Source organism: Cheilinus undulatus, linkage group 22 (assembly GCF_018320785.1).
Source record: "Cheilinus undulatus linkage group 22, ASM1832078v1, whole genome shotgun sequence".
Taxonomy (NCBI): Eukaryota; Metazoa; Chordata; class Actinopteri; order Labriformes; family Labridae; genus Cheilinus; species Cheilinus undulatus.
The window spans coordinates 34445648-34473195 of NC_054886.1; the positions used below are offsets into that span (position 1 = coordinate 34445648).

At 39.4% G+C, this 27548-nt stretch overlaps 1 protein-coding gene across 1 annotated transcript in view; it reads right to left on the reverse strand.

Moving 5' to 3' along the window:
* Positions 1-1992: 1992 nt before the first annotated feature.
* The window catches only part of lratb.1 (lecithin retinol acyltransferase b, tandem duplicate 1), a 38530-nt gene continuing 12974 nt past the window's right edge, over positions 1993-27548 (reverse strand). Inside the window, exons 13-20 of the mRNA XM_041779523.1 lie at positions 25645-25744; positions 25210-25249; positions 22122-22173; positions 21932-22040; positions 16131-16214; positions 15919-16036; positions 7795-7885; positions 1993-6983 (exon numbers count right to left, since the gene is read on the reverse strand). Coding sequence (XP_041635457.1) covers positions 6909-6983; positions 7795-7885; positions 15919-16036; positions 16131-16214; positions 21932-22040; positions 22122-22173; positions 25210-25249; positions 25645-25744 — 669 coding nt within the window. The 3' untranslated portion in view covers positions 1993-6908. The remainder of the gene's footprint in view (positions 6984-7794; positions 7886-15918; positions 16037-16130; positions 16215-21931; positions 22041-22121; positions 22174-25209; positions 25250-25644; positions 25745-27548) is intronic.

Sequence of the window (27548 nt, forward strand, 5' to 3'; positions counted from 1 at the left end):
ATGATGAGAAGTGAAGAACGATGTGCTTCCAGCGATCGTTTATCTCCTTTTCTCTTCCCTGACATCAGACGGGAGCTGTGAATGTGTGTCCGTCTCTCAGAATCAAACAAAGACGGCGGAGCGATGACAAACGAGGCCGAGGACCTCCTGCAGCTCGCAGAGACGCGCTCGTTCCCATGCCGTCAGTTTAAGATGAATGAATTTTTCATCCTCAGCTTGTCCGTGCACAAAGCTGGTCAGAGTTTTAGATTTCAGCCTTAGAGATGATGGGATTACCTTTACAACTTTCAAAAGTTCTGCATCAGTCTGGCATTTAGACCTGAGATGGGGAAAAAAAAAGCACAGACTATAGGAAAAAGGCGCTTCTTAATGTCGACAAAGAGGCGGAGTACAGCAACAGAACGGCAGTCTCCATGCTTCTGTGTGTGTGGAAATCTCTGAGGTAGTCTGAGAGCTCAGAGAACATTCTTACATGATTGCAGACTTATAGCTTTGACGGAGAGGGCTGAGATGGGAGGGGGGCCCCCAAAGACAAACACAGGGGTCTCTGTGTCGCTGCTGTCAACGCCTTCTGCTGCTCGGCTTCCTGTGACAAATTTTCCCGGTTAACAACACTGAGGAAACCCTCAGACTCTCAGTAATCCAAACCAGACACTGCTCATAAAAATATCTTTAATCTCTTCAGTTCAGTATCTACAAATCGTACAGGGATTAATGCATTTAGTGATTTTTTTAAAGCAAAAAGATCAAGCACCAAAAACAAATTCATGTTTCATGAAAGAAGGCAGGAGTTTAACGTGTAAACAGTTGGCTTTTTGTGTTGTCAAGGCTTTTAATCTCATCAGATCTTTAGTTTTATACTCCATGGTCTTTGTAGATTTATAAAGTACGGCAGTTATAAGATAAAATAAGGCTAAAGTCAAGTGTTGCTCCCTTTAATAAACCTACACAAAGATGAAAAAGAAGCATGTCATGCCATCATGTCCAGAAACTTCATAAGAAACAAGACAGAGCTGAAACTATGGACTAAACATTGATTAATGCACCGAGGGTTTGGTTCAGTCTTCAGAAAACAAAATGTTTGAATATGTAGGGGCATACATCCACAGATTTAAGAAGCAATGCAGGGTTGTGCACCCTGAATTCGCAATTGCAACTTGGTACAACCCCCGTCACCCCGGTTACGAGCTCGTAGCATGCAGAAGACATTCAACTCGGGTGGGACGTCAACACGTCGTCCAACATCCGACTTTCCATGTAAATGAATGCAGCACGAGTGCGCCTCTCTTGGGAAAACAACTCTAACCGGTAAACTCTCTTGGGGAAAAGAGTGTTGCATCTCAACATAATGACATCAAAATACTCAGATCTGCAAAAAAACAAAAAAAGCAATATTCATGGTGTCTTAGGGCTTCTGTTGGTTGGACTTTGTGGACACTTGTAGAAACGAGAATCAAAGGGAGGATATATTCTTTATAAACTCTTAAAACACCTTTACAGTCACTGCATGTTCATATGAGACCTTAAAACAGTGTTACTCAACCCTGCTCCATGAAAGAGGCAAACTGTTGAAAATCACCTTTGCAAGAGCCACAATCTAAGTGGTGAAAAGTGACCAAAAAATAAGTTAAAGGTGCCAAAAATTGGTCAAAAAATGGGCAAAAATCAGAAAAAAGGTGGGAAAATGGGATAGAAGTGGCAATTAGTTGCAAAAGGCAGCTTAAACGGGCAAGAAGTGGTAAAAATAGGCATAAAGGGGCAAACACTTGGGGAAAAGTGGCAAAAACAGTCCAAAGGTAGCAAAAATTGTACAAAGAATGAGTGAAAAGTGAATAAAATGGGCTAAAAACAAGAAATACTGGGAGAAAAGTGGTAAAAATGGGTGAGAAGTGGGAAAAAATGACTTACTGGTTGCAAAAGTGGCAAAACTGTGCCAAAAAAATGAGTGAAAAGGGATGAAAATGGGCAAAAATCAGCAAAAAGGTGGGAAAATGGGAAATCAGTGGCACTTAATTGCAAAAGGCAGATTAAATTGGTGAAAAGGGGCAAAAAAATGCAAAAAGTAGGATAAAAGAGTCAAACAGAAATGTCACAAATGGAAATAATGTTTCAAATTTGGACATAAAAGAGTCACAAATCACCACAAAGAGCCAAAGGCTGAGTATCACTGCCTTAAAAGAATCAACCAAAGGTTCAGGCAGCCAAGTTTTCACAAGAATCTCTTGGATGCTTGTGTTTTCTTGTGATTCGAGGTGTAAAAGTGGTGGTTCAAATCTACCAAAGGAATGAGCAACTTATGAAGGAGGCACTTGAACGCTTTGCTTCCTAAGCCTTGGACGACCTGCTCCCGTCCTGGCGTCGACCAATGTCGGATGCCTTTTGGCTAGTTAGGTTGATCCTGACTGATTAATTCAAACATTTTAAAAGCAATCCCCAGAGGTCACGTGGTATTTGGCCACTACTCAGCCAGCATGTCCATGTGGGCTACAGTATGGGTCCCAAGTGGGTTTGTCCATGGGTTCCATGATTGCCCATGTGAACCGATCAGCCCATAAGAGACCCATATGGGCCCCGTCTAGAGATCCTTGTGATTGCCCATGTCTACTACAAGTAGGATCTATCTTGGATCTCCAGAGATGGGGCCCCTATGGGTCTCTTAGGGGCTGATCCATACTTGCAATTCACATGGGCAATCACAGATGGGGCTACCAAGGGGCTAACGAAAGGCTTAGATGATCTCCCAGAAGCAACCCATACATCTATTAAATAACATTCAGTTCAACACTGTTGAGAGTGGTTCATTTGCCTCCTTCCTCACTTTAAAGAAAGACGAAACCAAAAATGCTCGAGAGGATGGACCAGAGGAAGTCAGGAGGATCAGTTGGAGATTAAACGCCTGGAAAAAGCTCAGAAAACCCAGCTTATTCTCTAAACTTTAGCTCAGACCAAGGTATGGACATAGACATGGTCTGAAAGAGCATCCAGTAGGCTAAATAAAGCCAACAAGGGCATGTGTAGAAATCCCCACACTGGAGTGCTTGGGTTGGACATCAGACGGCCCGTGTTGTTGAGGTTTCTCTCTGAAAACATTCCACAGTGACTAAGTTTTCCTCCAACTAATTAATGACAGTCTTGAAATATTTCTTAGGAATCACAAGGTCAGGGTTTGAGAAGAAGCAATATGCAGGGCAGATGTTGGTTCAAACATTCATGGGCCTCATTAGGATGTGATTGTATTTCCACATTTCCATGTAATAAGTGGGTTGTGGTTTTCTTCTTCTCTGGCGGGAATTTACTGCCTTCATTTCAACACCTCGGCGAGCAAATCTGACCACTATAATGTTGTCTTTCAGATGTTTTCTGTTTATTTCTCTGGTGACATGGCCCTTTATTGAGGGCTGATTTATACTCATGCTAGGAGGGGCTGCTTTTGTTGTTGTTCTACATCTAAATTGCTTGGTTACTGATTAATGTGGCTGTTGATGTCGGGCTCAGCCATTCAGAGATGTACTTTTTATTTCAAGTGTTGGAGATTTTGCAGCTAAACCACCAAAGTCACAAAGATGCCAAAGTCAAGGGTCAAAGAAGAAGACGGTTGATCTCGGGAATCTCTGCCAGGGAGGAGTCTGGGCCTTTTCTCTCCTTCACTATGAAAGCGATCTTCAACAGCCCGCGGGGGACGATTTGGGGAAATAGGGGATATGATTCAGAGGAGGCAGGATGGGTTTTCAGCCGCGACGGAAGCTGTGGCTCTCGTCTGGTTGCAATTACGGATAAACACGAGACAGTCCAGAGAGCCGGTTTGGTGGAAGGAGAGCATTCCTGCGGAGCCGGGTCGTGTCGGGGTAAATCAGTTGGCTGGCATAGACTCGACCTGAAGCCGTCACGTGCATCCGCTCGTGCCTGACTGGAGGTAAAGAAACCAGAATCGCCACAACTCCTTGTTGGGGAAGTCAAAGGTCAGGTGTCACTTCCTGGAGACTGTCCCTTCTGAATAATGGACCTCATTCACTGACAGAAGAACCATGAACAAAACCTAGAGAGCACTCCTTAACTACAAATCAGCACTGAAATGTTTAACTATCATTTTTAGCTATTACTACTTCTGACTGGTGATTGATTCCTATTTTAGACTTCAGCCTACATAATCCAGTTAGTCCTGACTAAACTCCAAAACACATTCATACTGATGGCCCATAACTACAACCAATGTAGACTGATAGTAGGAGCCGGAACAAGTCCATAATTAAAGTCAGTATAGACGGATATTTATGGCCAGTACAGTTGAAAATACTGAGCCACATAGGCTGATATTTATAGCCGAAATATGCTGATACTAACGACTGACAGAGGTCGACATTAACAGGTGATAGACTGATAAATATAGCTGATACAGGTTCAAATTTATAACCAATATAGACTTTTACTTACAGCCGATATGGACCAATATTTTAGCTGGACAGGCTGGTATCTGAAGCCGATATCAGCTGAAATTTCCAGATAATATAGGCTGAAACTTTCCTTCAATACGGCCGATATTAACAGACAGGATAAGCTGATATTTTCAGTTGTAGTTGGGCTATGGGCCTATATTTACATCTGATACATATCGGTTGTAAATATCAGCAGGAATGTTCATATTAGCCATAACAATCAATGAACTTTTTATGCCTGTATCTGCCTATACTGACAACATGCTGATAATATTGTGCATCCTCCCTCAAGCATCAGTCATGCTACATGAGTGGTTGCCATGGTTGCTTCTCTTCTCCTAGGTGGAGTTGTAGACCGACTTTTTCCATATTGTCCCCTAACGTACTGGACTGAGGACATAGACGAGTGTGCTCAGGTCTTACTAATGTGACGGGGGGGGGGTCAATCTGTTCTAATATGAAACACCCGCAGGCCCTCTGTGTCCCAGCAGGCTTTGCAGAGAGAAATGGCTGCTTGAAAAACACAATCAAACTCACAGGTTTGATGCAATGAGAGATGGTGGCCGCTGCTCTTGTACTGATGTAGAATAAAAAAAGAAAGCTGTTAAATGTGGATTTTGCCGAGCATTTTGGGTGGTTGACCAGGTATCGATGTTCTAGACATAAGTATGTCTTGTTCAGGAAATTCTCTTGTGACTGTTTTTTTTTTCTTCTCATACAACTATAAAATCATCAGATCATATTCTGGGGTGATTTCTTTCCTCCTTGTTTCCAGCCTGTGGCTATTAAGAAAGTCGAGTAATGGGTTAAAACTGATTACTGCTTTCTGCCTTAATTGGCCACTTTCAACACATTTATACCACTTTCAACCCATTCTTACCACATTCCACCATTTTGCCACTTCTTTTAGCCAATGTTAACTAATTTTTGCTACCTTTTATCCATTTTTGCAACTCTAATCCCATTTTCACCCCAATTTTGGGAAAAGTGGCCAAAAGTAGGTAAAAGTGGGTTGACAGCAGCAAAAATGGGCAAAAAGCAAAACAAACAAACAAACAAAAAAAAACAGTTATGAGTAGAAAAATATTGGTAAGAATAGGTTAAAAGAATACGTTAAAATAGGCACAACAGCAAGAAATGGTAACAAAAGTCACAAATAGAATGGGCCAGAGTGGGCTTTAAGAGGCAAAACCTCTACTTAATTCAAGTTTTCTTTCCAAATTTTTGTCTGATATTTATGAGTTTTGTACTCATTATAGAAAATTTGATTTAAAAAAAACCAAATAAACCAGCTTTTGAAACACTTCTTGCCTATGTTTGCCCATTTTGATTCAATTTTTGTTCATAAAATGTCAAAAAAGTGGTAAAAATAGGTGAAAGTGGCAAAAAGGGCAAAAAACAGCAAAAACTTTACTTAATTAAGGTTTCCTTCCCAAACTATACCTAATATTCTAGTTTTGCACAAAAAATAGAAGATTTGTTTACAAAACCTCAAATAAATTGGCTTTTGGACCGCTTTTCACCCATTATTTTTGCAACTTTGCCAATTTAGACCCCCATTTTTTTGGCAAAAATGAGATAAAAGTGGTAAAAAAAATAGTGTCAATAATAGGTGAAAGTGGCAAAAAGAGCAAAAGGCAGAAGGAACTGGTTACAAGTCACAAAAATATGGGCCAAAGTGGCAAAATAAGGCAAAAAGCAGCAAAATGGGTTAAAAGTGGCCAAAAAGGGGAAAAAAGCAGCAAAAAAATCACTTAATTCAACTTTTCAACCCAAATGTTTGCCTGATATTTGAGCTTTGTACACAAACTAGAAAATTTGTTGACAAACACTCAAATAAATTGGCGTTTGGACCACTTTTCCACCATTTTTTTTCCAACACTCTGCCAATTCAGACCCACTTTTTTATTGCAAAAATTAGATAAAAGTGGCAAAAAAATAGGCAATGATGGGTAAAAAAGGCCAAAAAAGGAGCAAAAGGCAGCAAAAACGTCACTTAATTCAACTTTCCTACCCAAATGTTTGCCTGATATTTGAGCTTTGTAAACAAAATAGAAGATTTGATGATGGAAACCCAAATAAACCGGCTTCTGGGCTGAATAATAACCCTCATCAGCTGATAATGACAACCTTTAGTTGTGAAATGTTCCTAAAAATTCTGAGAGGTGTTTCTTTCTCTTCAAGGTGCTTCAGGTGATTTAAAGAGTTAAAGTTGTCCTTGTAAACCTGATGAAAGCATTTTTACTTCCTGGATGCTTTGTTGTGGGTCTCAGTGAGGATTTGATTAGACTTTGAAGCCCAGTAAGGTTAGGTTTATAAAATATCAGCTTCATTTTGTTTTTGAGGACCTGTTAAAGGTAAAGTCTTGTTGACATGATTCTCCTGTGTTCGAGTCGAGATAAGCATCTCTTAAAGTCTCCTGTAGTCCAGCTCTCTCCGCCGTTACCTCCTGCTGTCTTTGAGTGTCTCTGTCTTTCAGTCGACCAGTGATTTGAGGTCGGGGAGTCCTCGTAGCTTCAGGTCCAGCAGCATCTGACCATAAGCTTTGCCCTGAAAACACAGAAAAAGACTCAGAAATAAAACGTCTAAAAACCTCTCACTCCTCTGAGAAAGAAAACCACATCTCCACCATCGTGACTGAATTTACACGTTTGGTGTTGTTAGAGTTTTATTGGAGCGCGTTGCCACATTTGTGTTTCTTTGATGAGCGGAGGATTCCTGTGAGGCAGTAAAAACTTTACAGGAGTGTCTGAACAAAGACTGAAGAGGAGGAAGAGGTGGAAAAGAAGAGTGTTAAAAAAGGCTAACGACTGGTTCCTGGAGTCACCACCATGATGGAGAGTGATGAGGCTCTAACGACACTAAAATCCATCTGCTTAATCCCTGCTGATGTTTATGTTTTCAGGAGAACATGTGAGTTAAATCTGCCTTGTTTGCACACTTCTGACTCGGGTTTGAAGTCACATCCAAACCTACAAACAAACAGGAGGAAGAAGGAAAAATAAACAGCTTAGCAGAGCTGGGCTCGAGTGTTTTCATCATTTTCTAAAAAATCAGGAAGCTAGCCCAGCAGTATTAACATTTCACCGTTAAGTGTTACTGTCTGCGGCAACAACACGGGGATGAAATGGGAAGGGAGTGACGAGGTGATGAAAGAGAGGCGACAGAAAGAGGAAGGAGAAGGGTGAAAAGGTCCCAGAGTTAGGAAAGAGGAGAAAGTCAGAGCTGGGTGGGGGTGTGGATGTTCTCTGATTTGGCCTACTTTCACCCTTAAGACAGAGTCTTTCAGGATGAAACTGCATCTCAGTTCTCAACTTCTCTCAACCTTAGGCGATACTGTGTGATTGTGAGCACATGTTACCTGGGGGTCGCTGCGTAGGGAGGCCACCCCTCCCCCTCCTAGTGAATTCTTTAGGACGAAGTTAAGGCCATGGATCCCTGGGAGTGTATACCTACAACCAGCAAAAACACAAACAAAAATACTTTCAGAAATGCTAATGTAAAGATTGGGAGGGGATTTTTCAACCTACGCCTGTGGGGGGCTTCCAGGGCAGCTTAGTGCTCTGTCCAACACAGACAGAGCAAACTCAATTCTTGGGAAACACCTTTGGGGACTGCTGAATAACCATCTTACATTGATATTTACCTCCTACAGCTGTAAAATGTTCCTAACAATCTAATATTAGTGATATGTTTCCTTCCCTTTATGTCGCTGTGGCTCAGAGTCCTTTCTGAAGCCTTGTGAAAATATTTAAAGTGGAGTTGAAGTTTTGGTGGCCCTAAAGTATCTTTTTAGGGCTGTGGATCCCGTGGAGATTAGAGCTAAAAACACAGACATAAAAATTGCTATCATGAAGACTGGGGGCAGATATTTCCACCACAGCACATCTCTGGGGGGCTTCCAGGGCAGCTTAGAGGTCAGTCCAACACAGATTGAGCAAACTGTGAGCTGAAATTCTAGGGAAACACCTTTTGGTCTATCTGAAACTGATATTTACCTCCTAAAGCTGTGAAATGTCCCTACAGGTCTAATATTTGAGTTGTGTTTCTCTCTCTTGAGGATGTGTGTTTTTTTTGTAAACTGTGTGAAACATTTAATGGTGGCCTTTAAGTTTTTTTTTAAGGCCCTGGATCCCTCGGAGTGTGTCTAAAAAAAGAAAAAACCAACCAAACAAACAAACAAAAACCAAACAAAACTGCTAAAATAGAGACTGGGAGTAGATTTTTCCACCGAGGCATTAACTGTTGAGAGCTTTCAGGGCAGCTTAGAGGTCAGTCCAACACAGATTGAGCAAACTGTGAGCTGAAATTCTAGGGAAACACCTTTTGGTCTATCTGAAACTGATATTTACCTCCTAAAGCTGTGAAATGTCCCTACAGGTCTAATATTTGAGTTGTGTTTCTCTCTCTTGAGGATGTGTGTTTTTTTTGTAAACTGTGTGAAACATTTAATGGTGGCCTTTAAGTTTTTTTTTAAGGCCCTGGATCCCTCGGAGTGTGTCTAAAAAAAGAAAAAACCAACCAAACAAACAAACAAAAACCAAACAAAACTGCTAAAATAGAGACTGGGAGTAGATTTTTCCACCGAGGCATTAACTGTTGGGAGCTTTCAGGGCAGCTTAGAGGTCAGTCCAACACAGATGGAGCAAACTGTGAGCCTAAGTCCTAGAAAAGACCTTTAGGGACTGAAAAATAACTACTTAAACTTATATTTACATCCAAAGCTGCAACATGTTCCTAAAATTAGGGCTGTGTTTTTTTTTTAGGATGCCGCAGTTCAACGTGTTGAAAGTCTTCTCTGTAAACCTTGTGAAAATTTTTTAATGGTGGAGTTAAATTTTTTGGTGGCCTTTAGGGTTTTTTAAAAGGCTATGGATTCCGTGGAGAGTATCTACAAAGAGCAAAAAAAAAAAAAACATAAAGACTGGGAGTGGATTGTTCCACCACTGTACATCTTTGGGGGGCGTCCAGGGCAGCCTAGGGCTGTGTTCAAACTGTGAGCCTAAACCCTAAGGAAGCCCTCTGGGGACTTAAAAATAATCTTGAACTTGAATCTTGAACTGATATCTACCCCCTAGAGATGTGAAATGTTCGGGCAAATCTAATATTAGTGATGTGTTTCTTTCACTTTGGGGTTCTGTGGTTCAAAGTGTTAAAAGCCTTTTCTTTAAACCATGTAAAAACATTTAATGATGAACTTTAAGTTTTTGGTGGCCTTAAAGTTTGTTTTTAAAGGCCGTGGACCCCAGGGAGAGTATCTCCAAAGAGCATAAACACACAATAAAAAAAAAAAAAAAAAAAAATGCACTAGGAGTGAATTCTTTCACCACAGCAACACCTTTGGGGGCTTCCAGTGGTGGTTTAGGGGGCCTGTGGGCCTAAATCCTAGGGAAACATTTTTTGGGGACTGAAAAACATCTTTTAAATATGTAAAAACATTCAGTGGTGGAGTTTAAGTTTTTGGTGGCCCTTAGCTGTAGATCGAGAGGAGCATTTACAAACAGCGTTGATTTTTCCACCACCTTCGGGTCGGTCCAGGGCAGCTTAGAGCTGTGTTCAAACTGTGAGCCTAAATCCTAGGGAAGACCTTTGGGGTTATTTGCTAAACAAAATCTATTTTGAGTAAGGATGGTCAATGGCTTAAAACAGTGGTTCTCAACTGGTGGGTCTGGACCCAAAAGTGGATTGCAGAGCGGTTTTTGGTTGGTCGTGAAGATGTTTGTGGGAAAATTTGCACACTTTCTTTTGCCCTGTTTATCTTTCTATGTTCCTTAACCAATAAATCTTCAGTTTTTTACTCTGTAAAGTACTCTGAATTGCTCTGTGTATGCCTGCCGCGTCATAAATAAACTTTCCAAACTTCAGCAATGCTACACAAAAACTTTACCACGTAAACAGACATGATGGCCTGCCAGCACAGCCTGGCACCATATGTTAGTGCTGAGTTTATCCTGCTTTAATGCTTTTGATGTGTTTTAAAGTGTCTTGTGCTGCATTCTCCTCCAGTTTTATAGAAAGTGTGTGACAGTAAACCAAACTGGGCCTGTGTGTGGTAAAATCTGTGTATGAGTCTTTATAGGTCTGCAGCTGCTCTGAGTAGCGAGGGAGGGTCAAACATGACCGTTTGCTCAGACTGACGCTGCCTGTATGCAGTTAAGTTTGGGTTTGTGTTTGTGTCGGCCTCCCGCAGTTTTAATGATCGCTGGAGGTGCTCTAATGAAGCGTCTGTGGCGGCAGGGAGGCGTTTCTGGGTGTGAGAGGAGACGCAGGTCAGCGAGCTTTACGGCCTCCTCGTCTTCATTAAGCTAATCGCTAACACAGAGCGCTGAGTCATCGCTTAGATATGTCCAACATCTGAACGTACAGCCAAGGTTTCCCACAATCCTTCAGCAGCCATACCTGCAGATTAGCGTCTACAGCTCCTTTACTGGAGAGCTTTATGGTGCTTTCACATTAGGCATGATTTTTCTGAACTGAGCTAATTGCTCTCCTGTGGTTTGCATCCGTAAGGTTGATCATAACAGACTGTTTGTTGCCTTGATTCTGATGATTTTCACCATCAAACCGTGCCAGTCCTAAGACCGCATCCCCAAGCAGGCCTGGGTCAGATCCCCAAGCACGTCTCGTTGGCATTCACACTCACCAAAGCAAACCAGACTCTGAGAGAGTCAGTGCCACAAATTCAGAAGTACCACCACCTTTAGTTTTAAAACAGCTCAAGGGACCTGAGAAGATCCTGGTCAGAAGACCTACGGGATCTACTGGGAATAAAGCAGGTCTAAGATACATTCAGGTGCCTGCCCATGAAGGTCATTATGAACAGCGAAGCAACATAACAAGTATACCAGTGCCACTGGGTTTAATAGATACATAGAGATGAATGTCATCAGCGTACAAGAAAACCATGGAATTTACCACTGACAAAGATCAGGGAAAAATCCCAACATAATAGGCTTACAGACACTGTTCTTTATGACGGAGTATTAGGGCCACACAAAGAGAAAAAAAATAAAAGAATTAAAATATTTTTTTTACATTACAAGAATAAAGTCATAATATTAAAAGAATAAAGTTGTAATATTATCATAAAAAGTTGTAATATTACGAGAATAAAGTCGTAATATTACGAGAAAAAAGTTGTAATATTATAAGAATAAAATATTACAAGAAAGACAGTCTGCCGCAGATAAACGACGGAGTATTGTCCTGATTCTGATAATAATTTGATGCGGCTGTGCCAAAAGATGAAGTATTTCCTTATTTGTGAAAACGATACAAAAGTACAGCTTCACAAGATGCTCAACATTGCTCATTTTAACGGAGGCGGCGCCATGGCAGACTCTCTTTCTTGTAATATTTTATTCTCGCAATATTACGAGTTTTTTTGTAATATTACGAGTTTTTTTCTCGTAATATTATGACTTTATTCTCGTATTATTATGGCTTTATTCTCGTAATGTCACAATTTTTTTGTTTTTTTTTAAGATTTATTTTTGGGCATTTTTGTGCCATTTTGGTACAGGTCTACTCTGTGTCCCTAAAGTCAGAACCAAACATGGAGAATCAGAGTTCAGTTACTTTGCTCCATATATCTGGAACAAACTCCCAGAAAACATCAGGTCTGCTGAGAGTCTGAGTTCTTTTAAATCAAGGTTGAAGACTCACCTGTTCACTGCTGCCTTTGACTAAAAAACTTTTTACCTTTCTAATTTTCCATTTTTGCTCGAACTCTGCACTGTAGCTTTTACTTTAATATTTGTTTTTATCTTTATTGTTTTTTTTTTTTTTTGCTGTTTTAAAAAAGCTTTCTATGTGTGTTTTTATCTTTTTTGGATTTTACACATATAAAGTTCAGACAAATGGCACTAGGGATGTGTCTATCTTGTGTGGGTCTTATTTGCTGTTTTTAATCACCTTTTACATGCTTTGTTTAAAATGTTTTCATTGTGTTTCTTTTTCCCTTTGTCAATGTATTTTAATGACCTGTGTGAAGCACTTTGAATTGCCTTGTTGCTGAAATGTGCTATACAAATAAACTTGCCTTGCCCATTAGATAGAGGAGGACAGTGGATAGAGTCGGAAACAGGGTCAAGAGTGGAGGAGAGACATGCAGTAAAGGGCCTCGGGCCGGATTCGAACCCAGGCCGCCCGCATACATGGGGAGCGCCTTTAACCACTAGGCCACCTGCTCCACAATGTCACAATTTTTTAAAAATTCTTTTCTTTTTTCTCTTCGTGAGGCCCTAATACGCCGTCATAGTTCTTGAAAAGAGATCTAAGTACAAACTACCTGTAGTTACTGCAGCATATTAGAACCACACTAAAAAAATATAATTAAGAAGAAAAAGACAAAAGCTCGAAAATCAACCCTTTGTAAAGTTTGGTTTATTGTAATTTTTTGCCTCTACCAGTTAAATTAAGGATTTTAAAACTTTTTAAAAAATTTCTAACGTTAAAGTTGAAGACTTTATAAACTTGTAAATAGATTTTTTTCTTGGTAATGCACACCTTTTAAACTCAGAGGTGTTTTCTTGTAAATATCTGACTTTATAATCCTAAGAATTAATTTTTTACCCCGATATTTTCACTTTTCATGGATTCTCTTTTTTTGTTTTTTATCTTTATGGGCGACCCTAAAATGCCTTGTTAATTAATTTTGACAAGGTCAGAGCAGACAGGCTCCTGCGCCCCCCTGAAATCTTTGGCACCCACCCTAGGGGTGCCTTGGACCCCACTGCTGCATATTATATGAACATTTAGTATGAGATGGCAATCATACAAAATAATATAAAATAGCAAAACAGTACAAGAGGACTTAAAAAAAATAAAAAAATAAAAAAAGGAAAAAAAAGGAAAATTGGTAGTTTGGGTCCCAGAGAGAGTGTCTTTTCTCCAAGGTTCTCGCTTAAATCAACAGAAAGTGGAAACTAATTTTGAACTGAGAAGCAAAAAGCTGACAGTTTATTTTAACAAAGATATCTGTTTCATAGTTTCCATGACTTTGACTGCTACCTCCGACTGCCATGTTTCAGAGCGTTGGTTTCTGTCTGTGGGGAGTTCTCAAAGAATGAAAACTTTTGTTTAGAGACAAACTGAACTCACAACGCCTCCGGATGTCCAAACGTCAACCCGTCAGCCTTTATTGTGTCTACACGTCTGTGTCTCAGCAGGCTGAGTGCCTCTGAGGAGGGTTATGACGGTCAGTAATGTTTACAGGGCTGTCTTGGTTATAGTGCGGTTGTGTTGCTGGTTTGTCTCGGTCTGTTGTGGTTCCCCTCCTCACCTCCAGCACTGTGTAAAAGTCTGGAGTCTGTGTTTTGTTTGTTTGGTTTGAAATCAGAGTCGGTACCATGGCTAGGATGTTTTAAAGAGGATTAGAGACATCCTCTGGTTATTGGTGGGCACGTTATAACAAACAGCTGTAAGACTTCTGGAAACCAAAAGATACCTGCCCATCCATGAACCTTACGGTCATGCTTAAATCTATGCACAGAGCATTGTGCTGTCAGGATGCTTTGCACTTTGTCCTGCAGGCTCGATCTGCTCTGCATGGATTTATACGGAAAGGTTGCACCCAGCTTGAAAAAGACCTGGTGCAAATCTCCTGCAGAGTGGAGCAGTGTGGCACTTCTGGGATGCACCACTGACGGACCAGAGTTGTGCAGCGGGTTTGCAAAGATTAGCCAGAAAGGGACCAATTTGCTGCATGGACAGAATATGTGTAATTTGGGGGTAATAAGTGATCCATGGATCAATTTTCTACATTCTGTTCGTCTATCCCAGGAGGGGTACACCCTGGGCTGACATACAGAGCTAACACACATGCATGCATGCACAGGGAGAACATGCAAACTCCAGACAGAAAGGCCCTAGCAGGGATCTGAACCAGGAACCTTCCAAATCCATGCACCACCATGCAGCCTTAGTAATATCTGATAAGGAAAATTTTATTGTGGCCTTTAAATTTTAAACAGCTGTTGTGATTGAAGCATGAAGAGAGAAGTCTTAGTGGCGTGCCGAACTGATCAGCACAGAGTGAGTGGAGGAAGACGCAAACATGGAGGAGGTTTATGTGGTTTTCCTGCAGTCTGATAAACATGCTTGCTGTGTGTCATGTATAAATGTGGGACGATTATCTGTTCAACCACAGATTGAGCGTCTTGTTTTTCCTCTGTTGTGTCTTGCGGCTGAAGGCCGACGTCTGACAGCGATTACACCGACCACAGGGGCTGATTTCTGCTGAGAGTGCTCTGATGAAATCTGGGATTCCTGGGAGGAGGAGTTTAAGTTCCTCTTTAACGCAACAGTCTTTTAAAATCATGGCACGGGATGTTTTCATATCAGCTGTTCACCATAGTCACCATAAAATTAGCTTACTTCCATAAATGCACAAAGATCATGAGCACAAAACTCTGAGGCTGAGAAATGGAGCCAATGAGGAAGCAGAGGATGTGTTCTGCTGTGAGTTGGTCCCCGTAAACCCTCATGCTAACAGATTATGTGCATTCTATTCTTTTAAATGAGATTCTTCTTTATCTAAATGAGGCATTTCTGATGTAGACCTTCACAATAAAAGCTTTAGAACAAAGCAACACCTCACTGATTTAACTTGAGCTGGCAGCTTGCCAGCTAGCATGTTTATAGCTGCCTCTCCAACATAATCTGACACCGCAGCCTGATTCTTTAAACCATCATGGACTTTAAACCAGAGATTCATCAGTTAAAACACATTTTAAACTGTTTTTCAAGTGTTGCAGTACGAATTGCTGCAGGTAGGCTAGTGACAAACTGAGTTGATCTGTTGCAGCTCACAGCAGTGTTAATTTTGTTCGCTATTTTAAATTTTAATTTAAGTTTTAGTCCCATTTTAGTCTTTTCTACCCTTTTTAATTCTAGTCTAGTTTTAGTTGACGAAAACTCAAAACATTTTAGTCTAGTTTTAGTTCATAAAAGTCCTCACATTTTAGTCTTTACTTTTAGTCCAAGCATTTATTTTCTTGCCTAAATCTGGTACCAAATCATGGAAGTGTGTTCTCTGCACCCTGGTAAACCTGGGTCCCTGCTTTCTACAGCTGAGAGGCAGAATAGATACAGGCGCATTGCATTTTGACAGATTTACCCACAGTGGAGAAATATCACAGATTTTGAATGTCTGACGAAAACTACATTATATTTTAGTCCAGTTTTAGTCACCTTGACGAAAACTAAACTTAGTTTTTGTCAGTTTTAGTTATCAGGTTCTACTTTTGTTAGTCTAGTTTTCGCCATGGGAAAAAAGGCTGTGGAAGAACAGTTTTAGTCATAGTCTTAGTCGACGAAATTAACACTGGCTCACAGCTTGTGTTAAATCCGCAGACAGGCCGACAGCCGCTGTGCAAAGAGAGCACACTCGCTGCATGTTGCTGTTATTACAGACGTGAGTCTTTGGTGCTAACAACTGGACTGCGCTGTTGTCTGTCACATATCACTCCGCTACGTTGCTCACCGTGTGACGGCATTGTTCGTCCCAGGCTGGATGAGGTGGGAGAAGTATTCCTCCACCACAGAAGAAGTCAGGTGTTTCTTCAGGTAGGGGAAGAAGAGCGGATGGCGAGCTATCACTCCTGCAGAACGAGACAGAAATAGTGATGGAAATCAGACAAAGCTGCCTTTCATGCAGTAATTCGTCCTCTTACTGAATATTTAGAGGTTTCTCACCAATGTTAGCCGAGTCTCCTTTGTCTCCACTCCTCGTGTAGGCCAGCTCCTCCAGTCTGTAGCTGTGAGGTCCACTGGGCAGCTCTGGACGCAAACCAGAAAACCAAAAGCGTGTTTGTGTGGCTCAACAGAAGGCGATAAAACAAGGACAGAATCAGGCTTTTATTTCTGTCCAGCAGCCTTGTTTATTCTCATGGAGGAGCTCTTTCAGCTGAGGTCTGGAAGCATTTTTAATGTGTGAAAATGTCTGTTTAAGGAGTCTGGGAGCCAGCGTCTTCACCTGGATAAACAAACTGAACTGAGCCTCGTTAGTCAAAGAAGAACGGCTGAAGAAAGGAAGGAGTCGCCTCAAAGATTCATGGGAAATTAACAAAACTTCAACCTAAAGTGGAACTCTTTGACACTCAGAAATACTTGGCATTAAAAATATATAGCTGATCTGTTTAACCATTTACAAACCACAATTCCAAAAAAGTTGAATTTGATGCCTGCAACACATTCCAAAAAAGTTGGGACAGGGGCAGAAACGACTGGGAAAGTGGTGGAAGTCTCCAAAAACAACTGGAACATTCCACAGGCAAGTGGGTGAATTGGTAACAGGTGATGATTGGGTATAAAAGATGCACACCTGAAAGGCTCAGTCAATTTCAATCGATGATGGTGAGAGGTTCTCACCTTTGGGAATGACTGTAAAGGCAAACTGTCCAGCTGTTTATTTTTTACAACACGTAACTGGAAGGAATTTAGAGATTTGCCCATCTAAAGTCCATAGTTCAGATTCAGAGAATCTGAAGAAATTGCTGCATTTGAAGGCCAAGTTTGAAGGTCGGTGTTGGATGCTTGTAATTTTTGGGCCGTCAGGGGCCACTGCTTTAAAAACAGGCATGATTCTGTACTTAAATCCCTGAACAGGCTCAGGAACATTCCAGAAATCACTGTTTGTCAACACAGTTGGCCGTGCCATCCAACAATGACAGTTAAGCTGGATCATGGAGAGAAGAAGCCGTATGTGAACAGGATCCAGAAACATCGCCGTCTTCTCTGGACCAAAGCTCATTTAACATGGACTGAGGAGACATGGAAAACAGTTCTGTGGTCAGAGGAAACCACAGATGCTGTGTCCTGTGGGCTAAAGAGGAGAGGGAGCATCCAGCTTGTTCTCCTGGCTCAGTTCTAAAGCCTGCATCTCTGTTGGTATGGGGTTGCATTAGTGCCTATGGCAGAGTTCATCAAGTACCTTTTGCACAAGGGCCAGATTTAGTCTCAACAGAAACTCTGGGGGCCGGATTTTCAAATACACAAAAATTAAATAAATATTCTGGTCTGATTGAAATATTATTGCAGTAGTATTTGTATTTTCCTTGAAACTACAGGACATTTTTAGTCATTACCAGTGAGATCTATCCCTATTATCTATAATGCAGCAGGCCTGACAACAGGATTGGCTGGACCCCTGAAAATCCAAGAGAATAGGCCCTCCCTAATTGTCATTTAGCACCAGTATTAACCTATTTTGACACTTTTAACCTGTTGTTGATACTTTTTGCCTATTTAACCCAATTTTTGCATGATTTAAACCACTTTTAAACCACGTTTCTACATGTTTTATCCGCTTTGTGCCACTCTTATATCCATTTTTGCCACTTTTCTTCTATTTTTGCCACTTTTTAACCCTTTTATTACATTTTTTGCAACAATTTTTGCAACTTTAGAAGCATTTTTCCCACTTTTAAGCCATTGTTGATACTTTTTGCCTCATTAACCTAATTATTGAAAGATTTTAACCCCCTTTAAGCCACTTTTTTTGCATGTTTTATCCCCTTTATGCCACTCTATTATCAATTTTTGTCACTTTTTTCTATTTTTGCCACTTTTTAACCCCTTTTCTTTACTTTCTTGCACTAATTTTGTCATTTGTAACCAATTTTGATACCTTGCGTCCCTTCTTTCCTCCTTTTTTTCCCCCCCTTTTCACAACGTTTTTCAGCCAATTTTTTGCAACACTTCTGCCAACCTTAACCATTTTTTAAATATCGACTAATTTTGACAGTAAATTTCTGTAAAAACAGATCAAATGTTTGTTGGATGGATTTAACAGCTGCAGACATTTAAAGCAAAAGGATACTCTTAAAATCTTCTTTTCCTCCTTTTCTGAATTTAATGATCTTTCGTGGGCCAGACGGGAAGCTTTGGGGGGCCTGATGTGGCCCCAGGGCCGCCAGTTGATGATCAGTGGTCTATGGCGTGGGCAGCTCTAACATCTGGAAAGGAACTATCAATGCTGAAAAGTAGAGAGAGCTTTTAGAGCAACATATGCTCCCATCCAGACAACGTCTCTTTCTGCTAAACCCCATACCACATCCATCACAACAGCATGGCTTCATAGGAGAAGAGTCCGGGTCCTGAACTGGTCTGCCTGCAGTCCCGACCTTTCACCAATAGAAAACATTTGGAGCATTAGAAAAGGAAAAATCCAGGAAAGAAGACCCAGGAGTGCTGAGCTAGAATCCTACATCAGACGAGAATGGGGCAACATTTCTCCCCCATCAACTGGTCTCCTCACCTCCCAGACGTTTACAGACCGTTGGTGCTACACAATTTTGACCTGTCCCTACTATTTTGAGATGTGTTGCTGCCATCAAATTCAAAATGAGCTAATATTTTCATGAAACGTTAAAATATCTCAGTTTAACATCTCATCAGTTTTTTATGTTACATTGTGAATAAAATATAGATTTATGAGATTCATCGAACATTGACTTCCGTTTTTATTTACATTTTACACAACGTCCCAACTTTTCTACAAGTGGTGTTGTGTATTAATTGTTAATGACACTGATCATCAACTGGCGGCCCAGGGGCCATATCAGGCCCCCAAAGCCTTCTGTCTGGCCCCCCGAAAGATCCCTAAATTCAGAAAAGGAGGAAAATATGATGTTGTGGTTTTAGGAGGTTCCTTTGGCTTTAAATGTCTGCAGCTGTTAAATCCACCCCAAAAACACTTCATATTTGAAAAGTTTTAAAATTACTTAACATTTGATCTGTTTTTTACTGAAATTTTGTGTCATAATTAGTAGATATTTAAAAAAGGCTTAAGGTGGCAGAAGTGCTGCAAAAATGACATGATAAAGTGGTGAAAAGGGTAAGAGAGAAACAAAAATGGGTGATAAGTGGCAAAATGGGAGAAAACTTGGCAGAAAAGGTGGTGAAATGAGTCAAAAACTGGTAAAAAAGGAAAAAAAGTATCAAAAATTGGTTAAAAATGACAAGAAAGAGTGCAACAAAGTAATGAAAAGGGGTTGAAAGTGGTAAAAATTGATTAAAAAGTGGCACAAAGGGGATAAAAAATGCAGGAAAAGTGGTTGAAAATGGCTTAAGAATGGTTAAAGAATGGCAAAAATTGCTTTTAAACTTGCAAAAAAGGTTGAAAAATGTAATGAAAAGGGGTTAAAAGTGGCAAAAATAGAAGAAAAGTAAAAAAAATGTTAAAAGAATGGCACAAAGGGGATTGAAAAATGCAGGAAAAGTGGTTAAAATGGTTTGAAGTATGGCAAAGATGGGTAAAAGTAGCAAAAGGGGCAAAAAGTATCAAAAAGTGTTTAAAAATGACAAGAAAGAGTGCAACAAAGAAATGAAAAGTGGTTAAAAAGTGGCAAAAGTTGAAGAAAAGTGGAAAAAATTGATAAACAAGTGGCACAAAGGGGATAAAAATGCATGAAAAGTGGTTGAAAATGGGTTAAAGAAAGGCAAAGAATGGGTGAAAGAGGCAAAAAAATGCTTTTAAAGTTGCAAAAATTGTTGAAAAGTGTAATGAAAAGGGTTTAAAAGTGGCAAAAATAGAAGAAAAGTGGAAAATAATGATAAAAGAATGGCACAAAGGGGATAAAAATGCATGAAAAGTGGTTAAAATGGGTTTAAAAGAGGCAAAAATGGGTTAAAAGTGGCAAAAATTGCTTTCAAAGTTGCAAAAAATGTTGAAAAAATGCAATAAAAAGGAGTTCAAAGTGGCAAAATTAGAAGAAAAGTGGAAAGCATCAAAAGAGTTAAAAGTGTCAAAATGAGTTAATACTAGTGCTAAATCATGATTGAGGATTCTCTGGGATTTTCAGGGGTCCAGGTCTGTCTCCTTGTGTCCTGCTGCATTATAGATAACAGGGATAGATCTTGCTGGTAATGACTAAAAAGGTCTTGCGGTTTGAAAAAAAATACAAATACTACTGAATCAGAATTAAAAAAAAATATTGATTTAATTTTTGTGTATTTGAAAGTCCGGCCCCCAGAGTTCCTGTCAAGACTAAATCTGGCCCTGGTACAAATGTATTTGACCCCTGGTTTATGAGCACTGTTGCCTTTATTTTTACTTTGAAATGAAGTTTGTTATGTCTTTAACCTCTCTGTTTAACTATCTGTCCTTCTTCTCAGCTGTGTTTTTGAATGTATTTGTTTGTAGCCGTGGATGTGACCTCAAACCCGAGTCAAAACTTTCCATGTGTGTCTATAATCCCATAAAAAAACAATAGAGCTAATCAGTAAGGAACAGGTATCTTGTCTTCTGTATGCAGTTGAAAATAGGTTGAAAAGGATTTTCCAAATCAATGCATTCTGCTTTTATCCACATTTTACGGAGTGTCCAAACTTTTTTAGAACTGGGGTAGTCGTCAGAAACAAAAAGTCAAAATTCAGCTAAGATCGTCTGTGTCTGCAACATTTTAAATACAGTTTTTATATAAAAATATGTTCAAAACATTTCATCTGCAGTTTTAGGGACGGTGAGGAGAATCAGCTGACTATTAAAGACCTGTTGGATGCATTAAGCATGCCTCTTTATATAAAATGTATGATAATAAGAGAAAGAAAGGATCAGAGTAAAAAAGATGCAGATCATAACTCCTGCCTGCAGGGCAGATGATCAACTTGCAGCGCATTTTTCTTCATCATTTCCTCTACAGAAGTGTGACAGAAGACCATGATTTCTCCAAAGACGTGACAATAAGGATGAAATACATGACTAACCCAGCTGAAGTGGATCAAAGATGCATGTTTTGATGTGAAAATAAAGAGAATTAATATTAAATGTGGCAGCTCTGCCTTTTCTTCCTTCATTTGCATGTTTTTATTCTCTTTGGTTTGTTTTTGTGATTGAAGTGGACTTCCTGTTCCTGACCTGGAATGTGAAGCAGGTCGAGGCGACGCCAGGACTCTGAGCACGTCTGTGCAGGACGACACTGAAGAAATACTGAGTCAGAAATGGTCTGCATTCAAATGTTTACTTTAACTACTCTTCAAACCACACTTACAGTTCCTCTAGTGTTTGACTATGGCGTTGTTTATGTTGATGCATTAACGCGTTCATCACTCATGCTGCAGACAGATTAACAAATGTTCTCAGGAGGCCTGAAGGAGTCTGTGGGTGCGTTTCCAGCGCTTGTGTGCCAGTGTGCAGAGCCATGTGAGTGCAGCCTTGGAGAGCGGATAAAAAGGCTCAGCATGTGCTCTCTTTTTTAGGAGTTGGAAATAACACAAACGAACAAATACGTTCACAAACACCAAGGAGGAGGGAGTCGTTTCTCACAGCCTTAACCTCGCTCTCGTTAGCCGGTGGCCTCAATGTTCTCTTTGTGAGTCTGCGGGTTTTATGGGGCATTGTGGTTTTAAGTTTATGCTTCATTATCATTCACTGGATTTCTCTGTTTCTAAATAAGAAGTGAAAGGGAAGCCATCGCCCTCTAGTGGCAGAGGATTCAATCCTCTGCTTGGTTTTTGATCGAGGAGCAGAGTAAAATAAGACCACGCTTGTTTACCTTTGTCTGGTACCTCCTCCTCTGAGGTAGGCGGAGCCTCCTCCTCAGGTGTGTGTGACTCCTCCTCTGTGAGAGACTCCACCATCTCTCCATTGACGTGAATGTCCACCTGCAGTGATGTGAGCAGTACGGGGTTAATGATCATTTCTGATGCACACACTCACACAGCTCTGTAGCCCATTAATCTGACCTTCAGCTGGGATTTAGGGTGCAGGAAGAAAAACGGCTTCAGGACAGGAGACCTAAGGACAAAAGGCCAGATTATGAACACATTAAAACAGACTGTTTCACATTTTACAGGAGTGTTTAGGGCACTCAGATACCAAGTGGCCACACATGAGTCTAGTCTGCACTCTAACATTCACTACAACGCATCTTCAGAGACAACCTGATATCAGAACTCACCCTCCTCTGATTCTAACAACAGCCCAAACATTATTCCTGTATCCCTGCATGCTGTTAACCTTTAAGAGTTCCTTTAAAATACTGACACATTTATCCCTAAGGACAAAAATGTCCACTTCACAGTATCTATTATCAAACAAAAAACAAACAAACAGAAAGTTAAAATAACTTTCATCAAGTACATCTCAATGAGTATTTGCTTATTATTTCTATCAGGGTCAGTTGATTTTGATGCAGTGTTATTTTTTTAATGGTGCCAGATTAAAAAAAAACAAACAAACAAACAAACAAACAAAAAAAAACCTCACACTCAAAGTCCTAAGGACCAAAAACGTCCGCTTCCCAAAACTGCTGTAAAAATATGATATATTAATATTTTTTACACTTTAAATGAGTGAATTGCTAAAAACTACCTCAGCTTTAAATATACATATTAAATATAAATTATATTTCTGGTTTTTAACCCTTTCAAGGCCAGTATGCTTCATTAACTGCACAGTATTTTTAACTTTAAAAAAAATTAATAATTTTTATAAAACACATTTCAAGCAGTATTTGCTAATTATTGTTATCAGGGTCAGTACATGGCAGCAACAATGATTTTGAGGCATTGCTATTTTTCAACAGTTTCAGATTAAAAAACAAAAAACCTCACACTTGAAGGACAAAAAATGTCCACTTCCAAAAAACTGGGGTAAAAATTGTATGTAATACTATTTTTTTACACTTAAAACAAGTCAGTCTTTCAAAAGTACTTCAGCCTGAAATATACAGTGCTTAACAAATTCATTAGACCACCCTAACCCTGACCAAAGTAAGGTTTATGCCACAGCTGCCCTAAATTAACAGCATTGGTAATGACCAAAATCATTTTTGATGTTTCTGTAATGGTTAATACACCAATATGTAGAAGCTCTTTAACCCAAATGATATCTTTAATGCTAAAATAGAATTATTATTGCTATCCATGAATTTTCAAATTTACTGATTAAAAAAAACTGAAAAAATAGTAAAGAACATTAATTTTTCTTGATTAATATGTCAAATTATAGTTATTTACTGTCATTCCTGAACAGAAAAATGAGTTTTAGTGGTTGAATGTTATGCTTGATTCATTTCTGACTTCTCAGAGAAGCCCAGTGAGCCGGCTCAAATTTGGGTGAATTCAGTTTGAAATTCCTCATTCCTGTTCAAAATGGTAAAACATGGAGAGCTGACTGAAAATGAAGAGTCCGCATTAAAGCACTTCATGAGGCTGGATGGTCTCTGAGACAGATATGACAGGTGGTCTAATACATTTGTTAAGCACTGTACATATCAAATACTAATTATATTTATGTTGTTTTTAACCCTTTAAATGCAAGTATGTTTATATAACTCCACTGTATTCTTAATTAGACAAAAAAAACAAAAAAAACATGAAATGCATCTCAATGAGTATTCGCTTATTATTGTTATCAGGGTCCATGCTTGGCAGCAACATTGATTTTGATGTATTGCTATTTTTCAACAGTGTCAGATTAAAAAACAAAAAACCTCACACTCAAAGTCCTAAGGAAAAAAAATGTCCACTTCCAAAAGCCTGGTGTGAAAATATATATTAATATTTTATCCACTTTAAATAAGTCCATCATTTAAAACTACTTCAGCTTGAAATATACATATCAAATATTAATTATATTTATGGGGTTTTTAACCCTTTAAATGCCAGTATGTCTATATAACTCCAAAGTATTTTTCATTAAAAAAAAAAAAAAAAAAAATTAATTCATAAAATTAATTTGAAGGAGTATTTGATGATCCAGTGTATCCAAGTATCCAATGATTGGCAGAAACATTGATATTGATGTAGTATTATTTTTTCAACATTTTCAGATTGAAAAAAAAAACTCGCACTGGAAGCCCTAAGGACAGAAAAAAGTCCACTTCCCAAAAACTGGAGTTAAAATCCTTTTCATTAATTTATTTTTTCCACTTTAATCGAGTATATAAGTATTAAATATCAATCATATTTTGGGGGATTTTTAAAGGCCAGTATGTTTACACAACTCCACTATAAAAACAAAGAACAAAACTACAAAAACTCAAATAAAATACACACAAACACAAACACAATTATCCAATATCAATAGCAACACACACTTATCATTCCTGCCACCCTTGCAGAAAAATGTAAAACGTGTGAAATTTTGCAGCATGATTTGAGTAGGTAAACGTAGCGCCATCTGGTGGACAAATATAACAATTAAAAATTAAAAGCTAGTAGTCCACAATCAAATCTTAAGATAAAAGAATGACTTAGTTCATGTCAGGATACATGTGGGATCAAAAATTCAACTTTCAATGGTTTTCAATGGGACATTTTTGGTCCTTAAGAACAAATGTGTCGGTTTTTGTGTAGCTTAGCCATTTTAGGCTAATTTAAGGAACTGAGATGACAATTCTATGGATATATTTTGAAATGAATATCCTCTGGCAAATTTGAGGAAAATTCATTCAACACAGCCAAAATGGCTTGGAAAGAAAACTAACTGAATGGTACAAAACATCCCCAGGATCTCTGAAGGGTTAAAGACAGAAAAAGTTAATGGTACCATTGGACAGAGGTAAATAAAGCCATGCTTTGTGTGAAGATCATGTCTGCTATCAGGTTAATGTGTCTATTGAACAAGTCCAGTCCAGGTGAAACCTCCATGTCTGCCTCTGTATGCCGTCTGAGCTCTCAGATTTAGTGTGCATCAACACAAACATTACCACTGGGTGTCTGAATGCCCGTAACAGAGACATAATCCTGCTAATGCATGGTCTAAACAGGGTAATGGTGAGTGTGAACTTTCTTTTTCAGGACATTAAGGTATCTATTGGGGACTCACACTCGGGGTCGTCCGCCCACGATGCCTGTCAGTCCAGGAGCTGTGAGGAAGGAGCAGAAAAGAAACAACAATGCTAATATAATAATGATGCTAATGCTATAACAGTATATTTGAACTGGTAACCCTAACCCTGCTCTAAACTCAGCTGACTCATCTGTAGCAGTAAACTGCTGCAGAGTCATTCAAAGTTCGCGAGGCTGATACTGCTGTGAGGATGAACCCCTCACCATAAACAAAATCTGGTTCAGAAGGGCAAAAACCTTCTCTATCTTCACTCTCTCACCGCCGCCATGATGAAGGACAGATATGAATATAACTGGAGCAGATATGGCAGCTGTTTGTCCTTTTAGCAGAACAAAGTGTGCATGATTGGATTTTCCCTATCACCGTTTAATTGGACAGAAGGACGAGAACGTGGAGACGTCTGTGCCGTACCCATGCCAGTTCCTGCAGGAGCGACTTCACGTGCAAACAGCTCCAGAGCTTTTTTCTGTTTGTGGTGAACGGCCATCCACAGCACGGCCTCTCTGCAGCCCTGAAGACAGAAAAAAGACACAGACGGACAGGGGATTAGATAAAACACTGGAGCATTTAGTCCAACACCAATGTGGTTCAATCAAAGAGCGGCACTGTGGCTGAAACGTCCTTAAACCAAATACAAAAACAGGGAAAAAAACAGATGAAATAATGGGTGAAAAACTGGTTAAAAAAGCTGAATAGTAGAAGAGAAGTGTGTGAGGTTAGCAGTGTGAAACAGGCTTAACTGTGACCCCGACCTGATTCTGGCAGAGGATGGAGAGAGTGTTAAAACTAACAAAAAGAGAGGAAGAGGAGCATTTGGTAGCATGAAACAGGCTTAAAACTGACCCTGAACTGATCTGAGGTTAAAGATAGAGAGGTGAGAGAGCGAGAGAGAGGATAAAAATGGAAAGAAACTAAAAAAGAAAGGACCACATAGAAAAATAAGGAGCTGGAAAATGCAGAGAAACGTGTAAAAACTCTCATAAAAACTTAACTTTTTTGCATTGAAGGATACTCTAAATTTCAAGTTTTATTTAACAAAAAGCAAAAAGATGCTGGGGATGCAGAACCCTAGGAATGAAGCTTTCAGGACAGGGATGAACCAAGACAAAATCAGCTGATGTAGGTCTGGTTTCCTGCCTATAATTCCACAAACCCACTCAGACATTTGGCCGATAAATCAGCAGCAAATATCCGCAGAAGTTTTCATATTTGCTGACATTGATATGCCGATAAAATTGTGCATCCCTAAAAAATGTAAGTTGCTATAAAATGATAACTAAGCTGATGTAAAGCTGCTCAAACAGAGGCTTTCTACTTTAAAATACCATGATGTCTTAGCATCCTTTCATCCAGGACACCCTGGCCTTTAAGAATATGTGCTGCTGAAATAATACTGGATTTTTACAAAAGTTATGAAGACAAAAGAGAAAATTAAAGACTTTTTTCTCAAGCTTGTTCTCCCATCTTTTTGGGACCAAAAAATGAAAAAAAAAAAAAAAAACATTCTGTGACAGAAAAGCAGCTCATCACAGTCCATTATGGGAGAGCAAAACAGTTGCTAACACTAAGCTAGGAGCAGAAACTTCAAAAACTGATTATAAAAGGGATAAAAAGACGTTCAGTATCTGAGTTACTGGTGTGGATTTAATCTTCAGAGACCCTGGAAAGTACCTCAAGGTACAGGCTTGCTAGAAAAGCCTCTGTAAGAGCTATGAAGGCGTGGATAGCGTCATTAGAATGGCACAACCGCAGGATGTAAGAGTGAAAGAAGTAAGAGGCTACGGTTTATGGTTCAAAAGTTATCTAACGTTTTTGTAACCTGTGTGTCTTTTCGTATAAAACAACGTCAGCCTCAGAGGGTTAAGTAATCATTCATTAGTGGGGATGCTGAGCATCCACACTATTGATATTCGCCTCGGCCATTTTGTTTACTATTATTCTTCTGCGCTGGCTATCTCCTCCTCGACACCATTGAAACTTTAAAAAAAGACACAGTTTCTTTGACATTTGACTGCTATGACTCTAATTTCTAACTTCTCTAATTTTTAAAATATAGCAATTCTCATGCAATTTTAGCTATTTTTATGCTATTTTCAGCTATTTTTATGCTAATTTAAGCTTTTTCTAGGCTACTTTCCAATATTTTTATCCTTCTTTTAGCTATTGAATGCCATTTTCAGCTACTTTTAAGCCATTTTATGCTATTTTCAGTTATTTTTGTGCTTTTGGCTATTTTCAGCAGTTCTTCCACAATTCAGCTCTTAGCATCCCCACGCAATTTCAGCTGAAATTGCAATTTTGATCTAGTTTATCTT